The 19099-nt window shown below is 33.9% G+C and overlaps 1 protein-coding gene and 2 long non-coding RNA genes across 14 annotated transcripts in view; 2 read left to right on the forward strand and 1 right to left on the reverse strand.

The window, feature by feature from the left end:
- The window catches only part of LOC139977535 (uncharacterized), a 106428-nt gene that overhangs the window by 18118 nt on the left and 69211 nt on the right, over positions 1-19099 (forward strand). The window lies entirely within an intron of this gene.
- LOC139977538 (uncharacterized) lies at positions 2068-5369 on the forward strand. The gene is made up of 2 exons (XR_011796588.1): positions 2068-3913; positions 4123-5369. It is a non-coding gene; the product is annotated as an uncharacterized lncRNA (long non-coding RNA).
- The window catches only part of LOC139977523 (ephrin type-A receptor 3-like), a 57345-nt gene continuing 43639 nt past the window's right edge, over positions 5394-19099 (reverse strand). For 8 of the 12 annotated variants that reach the window (XM_071986878.1, XM_071986879.1, XM_071986882.1 and 5 more), the window contains 4 exons: positions 8961-9075; positions 8178-8271; positions 7520-7601; positions 5394-6587 (listed from right to left, as the gene is read on the reverse strand). In XM_071986878.1, the coding sequence (XP_071842979.1) occupies positions 6462-6587; positions 7520-7601; positions 8178-8271; positions 8961-9075 (417 nt within the window). In that variant the 3' untranslated portion in view covers positions 5394-6461. Of the gene's footprint in view, positions 6588-7519; positions 7602-8177; positions 8272-8960; positions 9076-9665; positions 9786-10016; positions 10190-10575; positions 10687-10942; positions 11114-11510; positions 11588-11776; positions 11796-12283; positions 12355-19099 lie in introns of all 12 variants that reach the window. The other 4 variants (XM_071986886.1, XM_071986884.1, XM_071986880.1 and 1 more) reach the window with 2 other exon arrangements.

Here is a 19099-nt window from a genome sequence, read left to right on the forward strand (position 1 = left end):
TAAAACTATAATAAATTTAAATTTTTAAATGTTATTTTAGCAAATATTTACTTAACCTCGCTTTAGACAACTAACATGTCATGATAATTGTCTGTTTTTGCTTTACCGAGTGAATTTTTATTTATGAGCATTTGATAAATGATTTAATCCGACTCTTTCCATTTTTATAGAGAACGGCGTTTCATATTTGTGTTAACCATATGTAAAGATGCTTGGCTAGTCAAGTATAAGAACTATATTGTAATGATATTTCATAACAAATAACATTGCAAGCTTTGTTAATATCAACCTTAGGGTGTTAATTACATTGCCTTTTAATTCCATATATGGTATACACAAGGGGCAACGTGGTAATTAAATTTTAGAATTTACAACCTTATGGTTGTTTGAGAGACCAATATTCATAGTTAGATAACGTTTCGATAACGTTAACACTATTTAGAAGAAAAGTATACATTTACAATTCTGTCTATCTGATTTTCAACAGTACCATCGCGGCATGATAATTTTTGAGGACATACCTGATATATCCTTTTTCGTCCATCTACTCATACCGAATGTTAGCGAGTAGTCATGCTTAGAAGGGAACTCCAAGAGCGACAAGAAGCTGCAGTTATTCCTTTAGTCAGATGAATCGCTAGTATGCCCATAGTAACCCTTCAGTAAGTGCCTTTCCTGTCTAATTTATATTAGTTACAGTGACATCACTACGTACTACAATATGTATACAAATCTTTCCAAACAGTTTAGTCAATGCTAGTAGCACTATCAAAAATGTTTACATGGGATAAGCATCGAGTTTAACAGTATCAATATTTATTGATGAGATTTAGAAGTTATATGTTTAACAGTGTCTCAATAATATTACAATGGCTACAGTTCTAACACTTCTGTTCCATTTTAGATTCCACGATTGCCATATGGACACATTTTCTCGCGATACTATCAAAACGCTAAATCAGGCTACGTCACGCTATCGAACGTGTGTTATGTATTAGCAAACTACGTGTTGTCTCTTAACATATTATGAACTTAAGTACGATATAAGATACCAAGTTAAACTATGAAATGAGCATTTTCATGCATTGCTCGTTCTCGACCTTATTGTTTATTCAGTTCTAGGGGCATTACGAAGAACAGTAGATCTCTCAAATCATATCCGTTTTGTATCTTGTTTCGTCTCCACAGTTGATCGTTCATCCGGGGGTTCCTGGAAGGAAGTCAACAACAATGAAACTTATTACTTGGATACTGGTCAATGGGAAACAACAGAACAAAATCAGCAGTCCGATTATACTGCCTATCCCCCATCCTAGTTACGTGAAAAAGGATTAAATATGAAGAAATGACAATGCTTTTGTCATAAGTCATTGATCATGGAGATCGCAATTTAATGCAATTAATTTTTTAATACAGACATTTGTTTTTCTCAAACAAACACAATTTCAAGCAGAGATCATTGTACAATGCTACTGTGATCTGAGCTGTGCTATTAAAAGTGTATTTCAGTTAACCTCATATATAACCTCAAGTTGCGTACTGTACCACATGCGGTTTAAGATATAAATATGTCGTAAACATTGTAACAATTTATCGTATAATCAACTGTAGATTATATGTTTACGCAGGATAGACAGAGTGTTGGGTTTCAGTTTTCATATCTGCATGTGATTACTTATCGTGTTATTTAAAAAAAAAAATAACAGCGCGCAGATAGTCAAGTAGCTCCCTTTGTGAAACGTTCACAAAAAACATAATATAAAACCTGGTCACTACAAATTAGTCTTTGTTCACAATTTTCACTATCATTTATAACCGGAGCCGAAGGACAGATAACAATACAGACACAGAAGTTGGTCTTACTCTGATCTCATTAAAACCGTAGATGTAAAAAGACTCGGCCTTTTTGCTAAGATCATGTTTATTATTATGTTCCCCTTATACGGGAATTGTGATACACACTAACGATGACCACACAGTCTTGATGCAAAGGGACTGGGGTTGAGAGCGGATCAGTCGATCGGTTGTTTTGTTTTACGTGCCCAGGTTCTTACCCAAAGACTTTTCTTAAAAAGTATATGTAAATATACGGTTATGATTCCCAATAATTTACAATGCTACCGCCTTTCGTTTTCTTCCATATTCCTGGTTCCTGTTTCTACAATAGAAACAGTCATAAAAGGGAGGCATTATATAAAGCGTAACAGCGTCACCTTTTTTCATGGCTTTTGACGCGTTGGAAAACAAAGGGAAACAGCGCGATTAAGAGAATGAAAATGACTTACATCATTTGGCATAAGTTTACTTTTTCAAACTTGAACTTTTTTGGTAACATGCTTAGGTAGATTTATAAGACTGAATACAAAAAAGAGACAAACAATAAGTAGCATTAACAACAGACGTGGAATAAGTAGCCAACGTCAATTTTCATTAAGCTGTCAAATTGATAATTCATTGCATAGCAGTATTGCTGTTCCTTAACTGCTATAATTTATTGGAACTTTCAAAATAGCTCAAATTAGCTATGGGATTAATTTGGTGGGGATGTGCTATGTATAGCACAGGGAAGTTCAAAGTTTCCTCTGCAAGTTATGTATGTTTTTCCATCAAATAATAACGTTCGCCAAAGCGTATGATTCACAATCAATTTCATTGTAATTTAAGGCACCCAAAATATAGCAATTGGAGATTATTAGCTGGGGGCGAGTAAAATATTCGTACTTATAGATTTAAAATTTTTTGGAGAAAGGATATAAACGTGGGCAGTCTCTTATTTCATGCACTCTCACGTTGTTTGACGTCAATAACTAATATTACCGTGAATAGCGATTAATTATTTTTTAATGTTATGCAGTATACATAACATAAAAATATATGTGGTTTACTCTTTTGGTGCAATTGTAAGTGTACAATGGTTGATGGTAAATAGCATAAAGAACGCAAGAGGAACGTGTTCTTAATTGTCAATTGACTCTTGCAATGGAGTTGCTTCCTCTATTGTTGTCCTGGTTGGAGTCACCGTTAATGTTACACGAAGCATATTATAATTAAGTCACACGATGTTAGTATTTAGCAGGCTGTCTGATCATCCTTGCACAGAGAAAAGAGAATGCTTTTAATTCTCAGTCGACTATTTTAATGGACTTGCGCCCTCCATTTTCATTCTGTTTTGGTGTTAACATTACGTTACACTAAGCTATAGGGTAATTAACACACATGATGTTAGCATTCAGCAGGGTGTTGTGGGTGATAATCGATCCAATACAATATTCGACATGTTGAACGGATTATCTGAAATTTTCTCTTTATCAACAAATGTTTGTTTGAAACTGTATATTGATATTAAAGGTAACACAATCCGTCACAGATTAATACGTTTATAATTAATGGGTTATTAATTTTTGGATATCAAATGAGAATCGTTGACTAAGCACAGTATTATCAATGCGTCATACTATACTGAAATCTCATGCTGTAAGAGAGGGTGTAGCTTTTGTTAAGAGTTGTTCATAAATATCTTTATTTCAGTTTTATATTGAAGTAATAATATCCGAGAACTGATTGTTCTAACATTAGCAGTTTTCCGTAACCTACTCTCTTGCAGGTTTTTGCTTCTTTGCAATTGGAATATTGAATATTCTTTTCAGTTGGATTATCTCCTCTGTGGAAAGTTCTGTCTTGTCAATTTTATGTCACGCAGAATGCTTTTATTTCTTGTTTCTATACTAATAGTTTGACAACTTTGTTTGTAATTTCTTTTTGTTCGTGTTTCGTTTCCAGAAATTTGGTTAAATCCTGAGATGACAACACTCCTGAATGACATGTTCATACGTGAGAGGCAGGGAGAGAAGGAAGAACTGGGATGTGTTTAATGAATAAAGGAACCAATAAAAGGATGTAATAAGTTAAGCAGGTAAATGTTATTCGTATTGACAGCGCATTGTGGTAACTCTAAACGCTAAATAAATGGGGAGGTGGGTAGAATACATTTAACTAGGAAAAAAACTACTTTTCATTAGGGTCATATTTATCATTTATAAATTCTCTTTTCTAAAAAGAATTAATTCTTAATACCATACATGACCATATTGGTGATGAATTGACATATTATTTGTTATGCAGTTATCTTTCCAGACCGACAAGCCTTGCCTTTTAGCCGTGATGGTTACGCAACCAACAACTACCAAAGAGTTTAACATCGATGTCAGAATGACTACATTATGTCTAGTCCTGTAGCAATCTTACTTCGAATTCATGCTTGGTAGATACAATGTGTCTAAATTGAATGCGTCATTACCTACGAACAGTTTGAAACGTCCCTGTTTGATGTGGTGGTAACGTTGGTGTGTTTACAGGGGACTGATCTCAACAGTTTGACGAATCATGATATTCTCAAAGAGGAAGACAGATATTTTGATAGAGATATAGAGGTAAAGAGAGAAGAAGGGGGTGGGGGATGCTTGTAGATACGATGAGATGAGTAAAGTGAGACAGGGATCTTTTCTATGTGTTAAATCTTTCATTGTATGTTATTACAGCTATGATTGGAAACAAACTCGTTTCTATATACTGACTGAAATTACAACAACGTTAAGCAATAACAAATGATAAATAATAGGATCACGTGATTTCTGTTCGGTTGTTAACAATTTGTCGTTAAGTGGTTAATATCTTTCACTTTTCCTTTTAACTTTGTTATATATTCAATAACGACGTGCGCTATGTAAACCTAACGGTGAGCTATTTCCTTGTAGAATACATATGTGTACTATGTGATACTACTAGTGTGTGTCAGTCCATTTAGCCTTTGTAGGCAGTTAGAAGGGACACTCTTCCAAAAGGGGAAAGGAATATAAAAAAAAAATACACAAATTAAATATGAACAATAACGTTTAATCCATAAAGTTACTAAATATATAGTGTAAGGCAAATTCATTTATTTAAAGATCGTGAACCCATAGTACAGCTATGATACTCATATGTTATTCGTGTTCTGATTGTCATACAAGGGCATACTGAATTATCGTGCAATCGGGCAGTTCCCAAAGGCCCAGAAAAATAGGGCCAATGACTGTTTGTTTCAGTGTGTCTTGTTCACTGTCAGTCTTTCCCTGTGTTCATGCCTTACGAGAGGGTTTAGGGGATACAGCGGTCTGGTCCTGGTTGAGATTATAGGTCCAAGAAAATAAAGAACAACATAAGGAAAGATAAAAAGGAATCCAATTACGTAATTGTATCGTGACCTGGAAATTATATATGGAGGAGGCTAACAATGTGATACGTTATTGAATTAACTAGTAGGTCAATATTTGAATTATACGATAGTGTTGTAAATATATTCATTTAAAACAAAATTGAACAATGAACTACTAGAAAGACGCACAGAGAAAGTATTCGTGGACTCATCATTAAATTTTACTTTATCTTTGAATGTGATCTAAGCTTGATGAATGGAAGAGAAATTGTGCTCTTGTTACCAGAAAATCAGGGTAAATTACGGTAGCCACCGAAAACGATATGCAATGTACACGGCAGAGAGCGTAGAGAAATTTATAACAAACAAGTATGTTACTGTTTATAATAATTACAGACTGAGTCTGATTTTTCGGCATTTATCGAATGGATAAATTACTACACTAGCTTTAGAAAGAAAATATGAAGATAAAAATTTATCGAATAAGAAAGTTTTGAGTTAATGTGTAACCTATATATTGAGGGAATTAGTGAAACGTTAACCACAGTAGAGTTGTTTCGTTTTATAGCTTTCAACTGACTGACTCTGTCAATGTTATCTATATCTATTGAATATATCATAAACTATTGAGGTTGTTAATTTCTAGAGAATGAAAAAAGAGTATTTGAATTTTATGTCTACTAGCCTTGTCAAGACGTCAATAAAAACATTACAGAATAAAAACGATCACATCATACATACTTATTGTAACCATAGAGAACAACAAGTTGGCTTCTAAAAAGGAAAACATTCCAATACGTTGATAACCTTATTACGAAACATAACAGTGACAAAATATGCGATAAGTGATTAGGTGAAGAAGTGTTAACTAGAAATGGCATGTCATTGGTGAAGTCCAATGATATGTTGAAAAAGCCCATGAAAGATCAAAGTTGCATTTGTTGTTTTTACAAAGTGTTTAAAAGTTATGCTAAACATATACAGTATAATAATAATATATCACAGAAAGTAAGCCAACTGATACCAATGAGACACCCGGGTCTACTATCGTGCATGATGAATATTTAGTTGCGGATGTAAACCCTGTTGTAGTATTATGAGATCTCACGGAAGTACTGGTCAATAATGACTGACGATAAGAATATATGTGACACACTGTTATACTCTATAATATGGTATATGTGTAGGTAGCTCCCGTAGCTTCAGGGAATCTTGAGGTTTCGTAGCAATTTCCAATCACCTGTACTAGAACCTAGTCATACCCAATTCACACTCCAGCATGGTAAATTTGTTCTGCATAGGTAGGTTGAGCGGTATCAGGGGCTCTCATAGGTAAATACGTCGTAGGTATCGGTATCTCGTAAGAACTGTCCGCGATTAATTTCTCAAATATCTGTTAAGGGATAATGTGGGGACTTTTGCAAGATACTTTCACAATATAAATGCTAAATACAATATAAAACGTTGCCTGAACTGACCTTACAGACATTCTTTACATAAAAGGTACAATCAAATAAAGAGAAATTATATATGAGAAGTTGTAAGTAAGTTAGATATGAACATTTCTGTGAATCTCTTTAAGCTGGTTATACGAGACAGCTGTATAATTACAACGATCCTCTATCGATTATAAAGTATTATTACACACACTGCCTAACGTTAAGCTGGTAATATGACACTGCTATATAATCACAACTATCCATTAAAGATTATTATTATGACACTGCCTAACGTCAAGCTGGTAACATGATGCTGCTGTTTTATTACAACTATCCATCATCGATTATTTATACACACTTCTGAACGTTAAGCTACATATTCAGTTACATCGTTCTTTTTGCTCGTGACATGGTACATCATGATGGTCAACATAAGAACTTTATTGTGAATAAAAGCCGTTTTAATTCAGTATCTGTGGCAAATTTCTCTGTTAAATCATAAAATTATATGAATTATATTATGAATTATATTGGGCTAGTTGTCAGAATACTTTAGCTCGGTGGCTATCAATACCATATAAACTAAACCTCAATTAATATTCTCTTCTCGACTTCATTCCCTACCCTTGGATTTCAGTTTGACAGCGGGGATGCCTAACATGATGTCATTAAGGAATGCTGAATGAAGCAGGGTTAGAACAGGGTTTATGAACTACTGTTTAAACTACCAACAGCTTGGTAAAACTCTTAATCCACTCTCAAGTCTCTAATACAATCTAGGAGAGAAGTTCCTTCATTGTGCATGTGTAACAATGCTAATTATACCACATTCGGACACGTAATGGTGACTGATATATGTTCTTAAGATGAGTAATCAATTACTTACAGCTACGAATGTTCCCCTCAAATGATGAATGGAAGGTCGTAGAGAACAGTTATGGTTCCAGCAATCGAACAAGATTTTATCTCTGCAAATGATTAAGAAACCAATTAAAATAGTGAATCAGCAGATGTAGTGTATTAAGTGATATGTTAAATTGTAAAATGAAACAAGAAGTGTTATACTAACAGACACATTTAGTATGTTTTACTTTCATAATCATTTTGTCTTCTAAGATTTCCCAATAGAAATTGTGAAGCTATTACTTGGTTGAATACAGGACACTTTCGACGTTTTACATATCAATGAGAATTACATAGCTATAATTAAAGTGACAATGGAAGCACTCACTTGGATGAAAGTACCTCGAAACAAACAAGTCAGCGCTCCTTCAGATACTAAAATATCGTCATTCATAGTGACCTATGTAGACTTAAGTATAAATAAGTAGTCCACAATAACTCTATTATATTAACCTTTTTAAATCCAACTACAAAACTCGCATACACTGTCCGATGGTTGTACAACCTACAATAATTGTTAAATATTTGTTTTTCAAATAGACAAAATACAGAACTAATTACAAACCGGCTTCAACTAGTAGTGAATGTGTTTACTAGGGCACTTATATAATGAAAGGGTAATTTAGGGATTGGCTTCTTACTTTATCTGCAAGTACTTCTCCGGCCAGGGTACTGATGGTGTGACCGCTTCTTCGCCAAATCTAACTTCCTTGTCCACAGGAAATGGTGGGTTTCCTAACAGATTTGTAGAAACATCGAAAATAGTATATGTATATGGTATATCCAACTTGTGAATTGAGGTAACCCCAAGCTTATCATGTCTTTCAACACATTTGTACAGCTGAGTGTCTGTCATGAATAATGTCAAACTATATTATTCCCTTCTTGCATTCACTTTATTTATACATGATACTACCAATTGTTAAAGATGCTGTAATTCATTTCAGACAACACAAGTCTGAAATGGTGTTTAAGTCCCTTTTTCTAGTTAACTAACCTTAACTACAGCTAAGAGCAGTAATGTAACTTTCCGTCATCCAAATTAAAAACATTTGTGATTTTACAATTTGGTACTAGATCGCAATCAATGGTATGTTATGTACAATATATATAGGTGTCTCTAATGATCCCTATATTAAGTTGATTTCCTATATAGAATATTTACATGTTTCTTCCTAAAAATAACTGTAATTATTCACGATACTTAGAATTAATTGAAATTGAAAACTTGAGTTATCTTTGATGTATATATATTTGTAGAGATAAATGTGGTCAATCAAACTCAATTTACTAATAATAGGGAATTATGAAATAACTTATTGGTTGTGTAATTGCTGCAGTTTTCTATTATAATAAGCAGCGTATTTGTTATCGGACACTATGTTATTTGCTACAATTATTTTGTTATTATTAAATTTCTTTACCAGCTGCCATAATCTCCCATATTACTACTGCTGTAGACCACACGTCACTGGATTCTGTATACTGACTCAACAGTAACATTTCAGGTGGAAATTGATTCAAAGTTACCATAGAAATCTGAAAAAGTAAAAGTAATTTATGACAAACACAAGTAATTTATTTTGTTCATATATTAATATTTTATTCAGGTTATACTAATCTACAATTGTAAACTTCAATAGACTCACAACTGATTTTTGATTTCTTAAATCGAAATGATGATAATTTATATTAGAAAATAATTAAATTGTGCTATGGGATGTAATTCCATATAGAGAGGTTGTGATCACGATTAAGCAGTGTTTTAAATTACGGAGAATTTTGAATTGCATTTGTGAAAAACAATTTAGAGCGGTACATGTATGATATTGAAATTCAAAGAGCTTTCTATTAATACAATCATGATGTACTTGTGTAATAAATTCCACAAAAATATACCAAAGCTCCAAGAGAACAAGCGATTCAGCTGGAGTACTGTTCCTTTTTTTTTTTTTTTTTGCTTGATCTAAATAAAGGTTTACATCTTAGACTTCATTATCTTTTTAAAGTAAATACCTTTTGTCTGATTATGAGGACAGCACAAGTAATTAAGTAAATAAATAACTATAATTATTAAACAGACGAAGAACAAGGTCATAACAGGGTCGATTAATAATTGAGTAATTTACCTGTGCTTTCTTAATACCAGCTATTTTTGGTGCATCGCCGGCCAGACAGAAGTCAAATAATTTGACCTGCCCTTCCTTGGTTAGTAAAACCTTTTTGGTTGTTAATCCAGGGTGAAGGAACTGACAGAATATGAAAACCAATAAGCAGTTATTATATTATTAAAGGAAGAAGTGGGCTCACTTATGCCTTCTTGTTTAACTGAAAACTAGTTTTGTTTAGAGAAACGTTAGATACGAATAGCAACTTTACAACAAACAGTGATGAGGTTGATCTGATGAAGAAAACACTACTATAGGACTAAATAAACAACAACATTTAGCAGATAACTTAGGCAAGTTTTACATTCTTACGCCGAATGTCTTAAGGATGTCCATTCCTTCCAAAACTCCAGCTACGTGTTTGATGACGTCAGGAACTGACAATGAACTACAACAATAGTAGTCTCCTTTATCTTTAGTATCACGTGACAAGACGCTATGCAGATTTTCACAATTGAGATGCTCACTAATAAGAAACAGTTTACCTAGAACAATAGAAGAAATTAAAGTTAGATTACAACAGATAAATCTCCATAAATATTGAAATTTTATTTAATATGATTCTAATCGCAATAAAAACTGGCTAGCTTAATAATCAATTCCAATTATTATCTCTGTTAAAATCCCTGAGTTAATCCTGTTCGGATAATATACAATGATTATTGAAATGATCAGACGATCTTGTCGACTAAAGATAGTCCATGAGAATTTTATCTTAATAAACTCTGCACTAATCAGGCCCGATGTGGGATCGTTGGGGATAAATCATTAACCAAGGATGTTAGTCCTAAATGAAAACGATTTGATGCACGTTCCATCTTTTCCCATTAGTAACGTTTTTAAAACATGTTAAGGACAATTAACAACTCACTGCTTTGGATAGATATTGCTTCAATCTTCGCTAGATGGTTCGATGCTGGCAATTCGAGACATTTTCTGATGAAAGCCTCCCAATGAATTTCTTTCTTTCTAATGAGCTTCTCTGAGGAAAAAAATACAGAAAAGGTAAGTTATATATAAAGCGTGTTAACATGTATATATCAAAATCTTGCACAATGTCAATTAATATAAGTTTAATATTTAATTGATATAAAATATGAGAAGAATTACCATTCAAGCCACCGAGTTGTTGAATACAACAGAGCGATGAAGACACCTATAAGGTTTAATTAACTGTATCAATATATGACTATGACGCTAACATCATCCTTGAATTAATGATATTTGTTATCACAAACCTGTTAGTGTTGTTACTACAACACACTTATTGGTTTCCTCAGCAAGATTGACAGATCCCATCCATCTTTTGTAGATTTTTCCCATTTTGATATTTATGATGATGGAAATATCTTTCTCACTCAACATCCGGGGATCTTTTCCTGCAATCGCATCTGCTGTAGAATAGTAATCTGCCAAGAAATTAAGACTCGTAAAGGAAATATACATCGCGAATACAGACCGATACCTACAGTAATTTAGACCAAAAGTGTGTGTTGTAAGTCAGATTTAACAAAGGTAGCTATATAATATGATTATGGTTATTGATTCTCTTTGGGAGGACATTTATGAATTAAAATAACCTATAAAACGTAATTTTTGAGTATGTAAATAATTTGAACTTCATGTTCTTATTGTAATGTTAAGCCGGCTCTCTATACGTACTCTGTTATACGCTCTGAATACGTACTCAATACGTACTCTATACGTACTATGGGCTCTAATGACGGTGTGTAATAATGTTGTAGTTTCGTTTATGCCTTCATTGATTCATGTCTTGAAAATTCGATATATTTTGAGTAAACTTACTAGGTTCACTTCCTTCAGAATGGTGCGAGTTCTGCGAGTTGTCCTCGTCAACAGGTATCTCTGGTAATTCTTTCCTTCTACAGAAATATACGACGAAAGAACTCAGACATTCCATGATAATGCATACCAAGAGAGTATTAGCAACATTATACACCTTGTTATTACTTATAAGAAACGTTATCTGCTAGTTTCGAAATCAATATAACTTTTGCATTTAAATATACACTCGACTCCAAAGCTATTGTAAATTGATAATTAAAGCTTACCTTCCTCCTTTTTGATTGACTGTAAATTAAGTAAATATTTTGGTAAATTCATTTTTCTATAATTGTTTTCGGTTTGGTTCAAGTATTGCAAGGTAAAAAATATTGATGTATAACATTTCGAAGCAACAGTACAATATGTAGTTAACATATTTTTGTTTTAATGTTTGAATATAGTGAGTATAAAGTTCTGCATGTGAAAGTAGTACAGCAACATGAAATATTACCAATGAAATACAGAAAGTTTTTGTTGTAGTATTCAACATTGATTTTAGTAAAAAAAAAAATTACTGTAAGACTAATGTTATTAATGTGTCTTATTAACGTGTCTTATTAATGTGTGTTATTATTGTGCCTTATTAATATGTCATATATTAAAATGTATTTCGCATTATCGTAAGATACCAGTTCATAGCATTATGATCTTATTCAGCATGGATCCTAGAAAGGGTACCGTATTATGTGATCACTCTTATTTAAATTATGATTTGAAAGCAAAATACCCCTTACTTGATTGATTGATATCTAATGGTCCTTTATCAAGTACTTTCATTGGATGGCTTGAGATGATACTCTGGTTTCTAAACCAAAAGGAAACAAAATTGAAGGAAACAATCAAATTCACATTTGGTATCATCAATGTAAACAACTCTATTGGCTGTCTTATATACAGTAAAGATATTCGATAACCATAATTTTAGTAAATAATGTAGGGACTGGGTTCAGGAAAGATGGGGGATGGGGGAGAGGGTTGGTGTGAGTGGAGCTGTTCACATGTAACAATCAGAAGAATGTGCTATTATCAAGACTCACCCTCGTCGGTTTCTTGACACTGTAAGCGAGGAGAGAAAGAATACATCATATTTTTTAAATCTTTCTAAAGTGGCCATCGATTATAGAGAAGCTCGAAAAGATAACAACACAATGACTAAATTTCAAATGATCATTTCCCTCAAAATGTTCGTTAACTAAAGTAGAAAACCCATCTGGTCTACAATGATGTTTCCTTGGCTGATTCTTTTGCACATTGCAGCAATTTACTCCAAGCGTAATATACAATGATTTAACAGCACCTTCTACATCGCCTACCCCACCCCCCCCCCCCACCAAGTCATTCGCCTTCTTTATCTAATGTATGAAATAATATATAAATCCAATGTCAGAATCGTAAATTGTCGAGGTCATTGAACAAACTTACTATATGATATTTATAATCATAGGACTGTGAAATGGTAACACTTTCGTTCTGCCTCATGCATGAACTTTCATTTTACTAAACTGTGCTTTTTATTTATAGAAGATACCAATGAAAAGAAAAAAATATACCAATGTTATTCAAACCTGACTTTCTATGTCCACCTCGGGATTATGTTTGTTAACATTTGTTCATATATCTTTAAATTTGGTAAACTAATAGAAACCTGACTTTTTCTTTTTCAAACAAAGAACCGTTAAAGCTTAAACTATTTTCATAGTTTCAATAATATTGAAGTTCAACTGTTTGTACAATGCGTATACCTACATCTAAATTTCCTGACTGTGAAACAAGCACAAACTAACAGGCAACTGGAAATGGACCCGACAACACCAGCCACAATCACCCAAATGTTTTCTAAAGCGCTTTCTCCTATTGTTTGTACAGTTGCTGTAAGAAACAAGCAAAGAGAGTGTTCGTCTTTGAGGTGCGAGGGATCAGACTTCCGTCCATGACAACATAATATGAACGTGGTGATGACTTGTTGATTTACATGTAAATGTTACCCATTAACACACGTAAGCTTCTGTACTTAAAACCTGAATTGTTCAGACTATGTTATCATATGATGTACGAACATCAACTAGCTATTACCTGCGTGAAAATGGACTTTTGTATAAACGAGCCGAAACAAAATGGAACTCCCACACCACACTATGTCTGTTGTTACAACCTGTTCACTAATTTGAATATAATCATTCCCGCCTCCCCTCCCTCAGGTGGTGGGTAATACCGCCATTAATTTCTTTAAATATTACTACATGTGTTTTGCATGTCAAAACAAGGGACTATAACACGTAAACATTTGTCGAATAAACCTTCTTCGGCTGTGTCGAATACATCAACATTATCTCTAACGAATAATAATTCGGTCATTTTAAGCTGAAGTAAAAACCTTAGCCCTTTCCTGTTATGTATTTAGATCCTCCTGCAAGCAAGCATTCGCGAAGAAGCCATCCTTGGCTTATTAAAGCCACAAGCTGACCGAAGTCAGTCTCTTAGATTCATAGATTTAACGTCCATGATTATGAATTGTCAATTGTTAACAACTCTGTAACTGGACGACATACATTAATCTTGGAGTGACTCGAACTCGGGACCTTATGATTGAAAGGCACCGGCGTCAACCACTGAGCTATAACACTCCCTAAACCTATAAACCCTTAAACTTCTATTGAAGTATTCATGAAATAACTAATAAAGTAAATGAATGTTATCATTAGATCATATAAAATATGTCGAATAAAGCTTCATTAACCCTGTCGAATCGAACATATGTGATTTATATATATATAAATACATCCCTATTGGCACTACAAGAAATGCAGACGTCACGTCATATTTATTCTAGAGCAGGAGGTAAACACATTGACATTGCATAACATTTACATTTAATGTTCGTTATATTTACATAAATTCTATATTTGGTTTGACGAATAATCACAATAACGGGATGTCGAATTATCTCTACATTGTCCTATTTTGTCTATTTATATTATTCCTGTACTAGAAGAAGAAGAAGAAGAAGAATCGATATGGTTTGGAAAAAGAACTTTTTATTTTATTTTAAATGAACAGTTTGGTGTATGATAGACCAGCGAAAGTAAACAAGAAGCACATGTTACAGTTATGTAAATATTCGACATGTAGGTATGTTCTTCAGTGTGTGTCGAATAAAGCAAAGTACGCCATGTCGAAATTTAGTGTCGAAGTTAGCAAACTACTTATGTCGATTACAGCATACAATGTCGAACACTACAAAAAATTAATCCGTCGCGCTATTCGTCTCAGTCGATCTACCTGTCGAAGTTCACATACTGTAGAGGTCGGAGTTAGCAAACTATGCCAAACACCACACAACGTTGGTCTCGGAATGTCTTTGCTTTAAACCAAATTGTAACCTTTGAATTCGTAGCCATTTAGAAGCATTATGAAAGTTAATTTGACGAAGTTGCAAGAACGGCATTCAATTTTAGATTCTAATATTTCAGTTTGAAAAGAAGACACCAGAATGTCTAAGTGATCGTAAACTACACGCGGTACCCTGATTGACCTTGTATTGACCTGAACGGCTGAAATACATCTATGTCTCGTTAGAAGAGGGAAGGTTGTTACAATCTCTAACTGGTCGAACCTCCTTTCTGCATATTGATAGGGGCGCTATATAGTTTCATTAGCTTCAAGGGCAACGTAATCTAAGTAGCTCTAAACATAGCTGTAAACATAACAGCGTTCATGGATCTTATCAAAACTGAACCTACGTAAAGAAAGGAGAAAGTTGAATATGTGTTTTGCTAGAAGAATAGGAAAGTAACTATATTCTAACATTTAATAAATTTTAGTTCAAAATTTAGTAGTTACGTACAACGTGAAATATGTGTTTTCTCCTTGTGGATGGCGCAGTTTCACTTTATTGTCAATTCAGCTAACTTCACAACTCTACTGGGTTCTAAGGTAGCATACGCCCATTAAAAGCCCCATTTACTTACACACTAAATCACAAAAGTAATGTGGTCTCTAAGTCTAGTTGGCCTTTAATGGCACTACCTTTTTTTTTTGTACCATGACCGTGCAGATTTTTTGCTATCCGAGCCGGAAGTTTTCGTCACTTGTAAACAAACCTCTTCCATCAGTAGTAAACAAGTTTCCTACCCTGCTCCTGTGAGGCCTAAAGGGGTCTAAAATTGCCTCAATTGACCCAATTTTCTCACCACATGTACTTCCATTCATGCTCTTTAACATGCAAGGCACAAAAAAATAGATCATGATTGATAACAGGTAAAAAAAGATGCTCTCTGCTGCTTTTTGGCTCTTTTCCTGAAGGAGAACAATCGACCGGATGGATATAGACTCTTATAGGAGTATGCCACCTTAACTGAAAGATGAATTTTTGTTTTAATACCAAATGATACTTTTTATAGTCGTCACAATATAAACCACACCAGAATTCTATGCAATTATCATTTTAGGTCCATAAAGATGTATTTTCAGATATTTCAGTATGCACGGTGCAGTGTGTAAATACACATATGAGCAATACTGTGTTAGCACTAACCTGGTCAACATCTGCAACAACATGTCCAGTCACCAATTTTGATAAGCTTGACCAATTTGGGTACCTTTATGATTCTTACAGGTTTTATTGGTACCCCTGATCACAGTCCACTTGGTCTGGCTTGCCCTACCTGCAGAAACATCAGCTAGAGAAGGGTCAGCGGGGAGGGCTTTTTCGTCTCTGGCTCTGAAAAGTGATGAAAACTACTTTTGTTTAGCTCAGCTGATTCCTCCCAAACTGACCTACAGGACATACTCCAATGTATTCATTTATTTGTTTTATCGCCAATTGTGTACAATTGGAAAGGAAGTCTCCTATTAAGTCTTAAAAATACTTAACAAGGTAGGAGACTCCCTGGAGAAAAGAAAGAAAAATGTACAAATATTTATAATACAGAATATACGTAAGGATTAAATATACAGTAATAATATCCTAATGATACTGAGATGGATAAGTGAAAAGATTATACAATACTAGTACGAGTTAATAAATTCCTTTTTCAAAACTCTGGTGAATGTGGGTTTTGAAGTTATGGACTTCAAATTTTTTGATAGATCATTCCAAATTTGTATGTTTCTATGGTAAAAATTGCAATGAGCGTTGTCGGCTTGTCTTGTGTGATGGTTATGTAAGACTCTGTTACTACAAATAAAGTCATTAAAAGTGACTGGCAGTAATCCATTCCATGCTTTCTAAGCAAAGGTAGCAACCTTGACTGTTACATTATCACCAAGTTTTAATAAATTTAGGGACTTGAATATTCCACTAGTATGTTGAAGTTGTGGGGCATTAGCAATGTGACATATAGCCCTCTTTTGGAGAATATTTAGGCGGTCAATGTTAACATTGTATGTACCAGACCAAATAGTTGTACAGTAGGATAGGTGTGGCAGAACTAATGTTTGATAAAGCATTCTAAGGACATGCTGTGGGAGGAAATATTTCAGTTTAGATAATATACCAGTATGTTTTGCTACAATGTTACATACTGACGAGATATGGTTATTCCAAGAAAGTTTGCTATCAATATTAATACAAATAAACTTAGTTTCAGTTACACATTTAATTATTTTACCGTCCATCGTAATATCCTTATCCCAACGAAATGCTCTTTTACTACTAAAAACAAAATACTTAGTCTTATCAATATTAATACTTAATTTGTTTGCTGCGAACCAATCGCAGAACTTATCCAGTTCACAAGAGACAGTACTTTGGAGTGAATTTACGTTCTTCGAGTGAAACAAAAGATTGGTGTCATCGGCAAATAAGACTGTATGAGCGATGTTGGAGACATAGCAGATATCATTAACGTATATAATAAACAACAAAGGACCTAATACAGAGCCCTGAGGCACACCACATGCGATTTCACCAAGTCCATAATTTGAATTCTTGTATGTAGTGTATTGTAACCTATTTGTGACATAACTGTCTAGCCAATTTAGGGTTGTTCCTCTGATTCCGTAGAAAGATAGTTTGGATAATAAAATGGAGTGGTTAATTGTGTCGAATGCTTTGGACAGGTCGAGGAAGACGCCGTTCTAACTATTGTCATTATCGAGATTAGTGTAAAGTCTGTCAATAGCATCTGCCAGAGCAAGTTCAGTAGAATGACCAGGGCGGAAACCATACTGTCGGTTACAAAGAATCTTGTACTTGCACATAAAATCGTAAATACGATTGAACATTAACCGTTCAATCAGTTTTGAAAACATGATAACAGTGATATAGGGCGATAATTTTGATAAGAACTCGTGTTACCTTTTTTGAAGATAGGCACTACTTTTGCGACTTTGAGTTTGTCAGGATATATGCCAGTATTAATAGAGATATTACAGATGTGAGTCATGGGTTTAGCAATAAAATGAATAACATTTTTGATAATACCTGGCTTAAAACCATCGTAACCTGCTGCCTTATTTGATTTTAAGTTGGGGCCTGCTATTTTAAGGAACTCAGCTTCAGTAACAGGATAACTGAAAAGAGAATGGCTGTTTATGCTGTCATTCATGTGAATGAGTTTTCAGCAGTGTTCTTACTTTTAATCTTACTGGCAAGTTCCTGGCCCAAGTTGAGAAAACATTAGTTAAATGATTTGTTACTTCTTTATTATCACTAACTAGTTGATTGTTTTCGTTAAAAGCAGTGGGATAATTGGAATGCTTATTTTGTCCGAGAATTTTCTTTACAGTTGTCCATGTTTGGCCAATATTGTTTCTGCTATTGTTAATCTTATTACAATAGTATAATTTCTTTGACAAACGAATAATCTGGTTAAGTTTGTTCCGGTATAGAGTATAGGCTGACCTACTGTCATTAGTGTTGTTCTTTAGGTAGCGTCTATATAGCTGTTTTTTCCTCTTAATGGATTTTAAGGTTTCATTAGTTATCCAAGGGTGTTTCTTTTCCTCCTTTTTGTTTTACTGATGGCATGCAATGGAAAACAGGTATTGTACGTTGAATTAAATGAATCAAAGAAAGCATTATAAGAAGTGTTAGCGTCAGGCTTAGTAAGCACTTCATCCTATGTTTTACTTTTAAATTCAGAAATAAACGTTTGAATGTTCTTATTGCTGTAGTTACGGACTTGCAATGGGTTGTACCTGACTGTACTCTGATTCACAGGGGCATGAAGAAAAATAGGAAAATGGTCACTAATATATGTAATAAGTATTTCCAGATGCCATTGAAGAATCAACATTGGTTAAGATATTGTCAATTATAGTTGCAGAAGATGGGCTAACCCGAGTAAGTTTAGTTATCGTGGGATAAAACCCGCTCGAATAAATAAGGTTAATAAAGTCAGTAGATATGCTTGCTTTAGATAAATCAATATTAAAATCTCCCATAATATAGGTACTGCAGTGGTCAATAGCGATGGTGCTAAGGATAAGCTGCATATTTAAATTGAAATCATCATTCGAACTGTTGGGAGGTCTGTATACACAACCAACGATACATTTTTCGTTACTAGGTGTACTCGTTTCAATGAATATAGCTTCGATAGAATTGT

Source organism: Apostichopus japonicus, chromosome 12 (genome assembly GCF_037975245.1).
Source record: "Apostichopus japonicus isolate 1M-3 chromosome 12, ASM3797524v1, whole genome shotgun sequence".
NCBI classification, from domain to species: Eukaryota; Metazoa; Echinodermata; class Holothuroidea; order Aspidochirotida; family Stichopodidae; genus Apostichopus; species Apostichopus japonicus.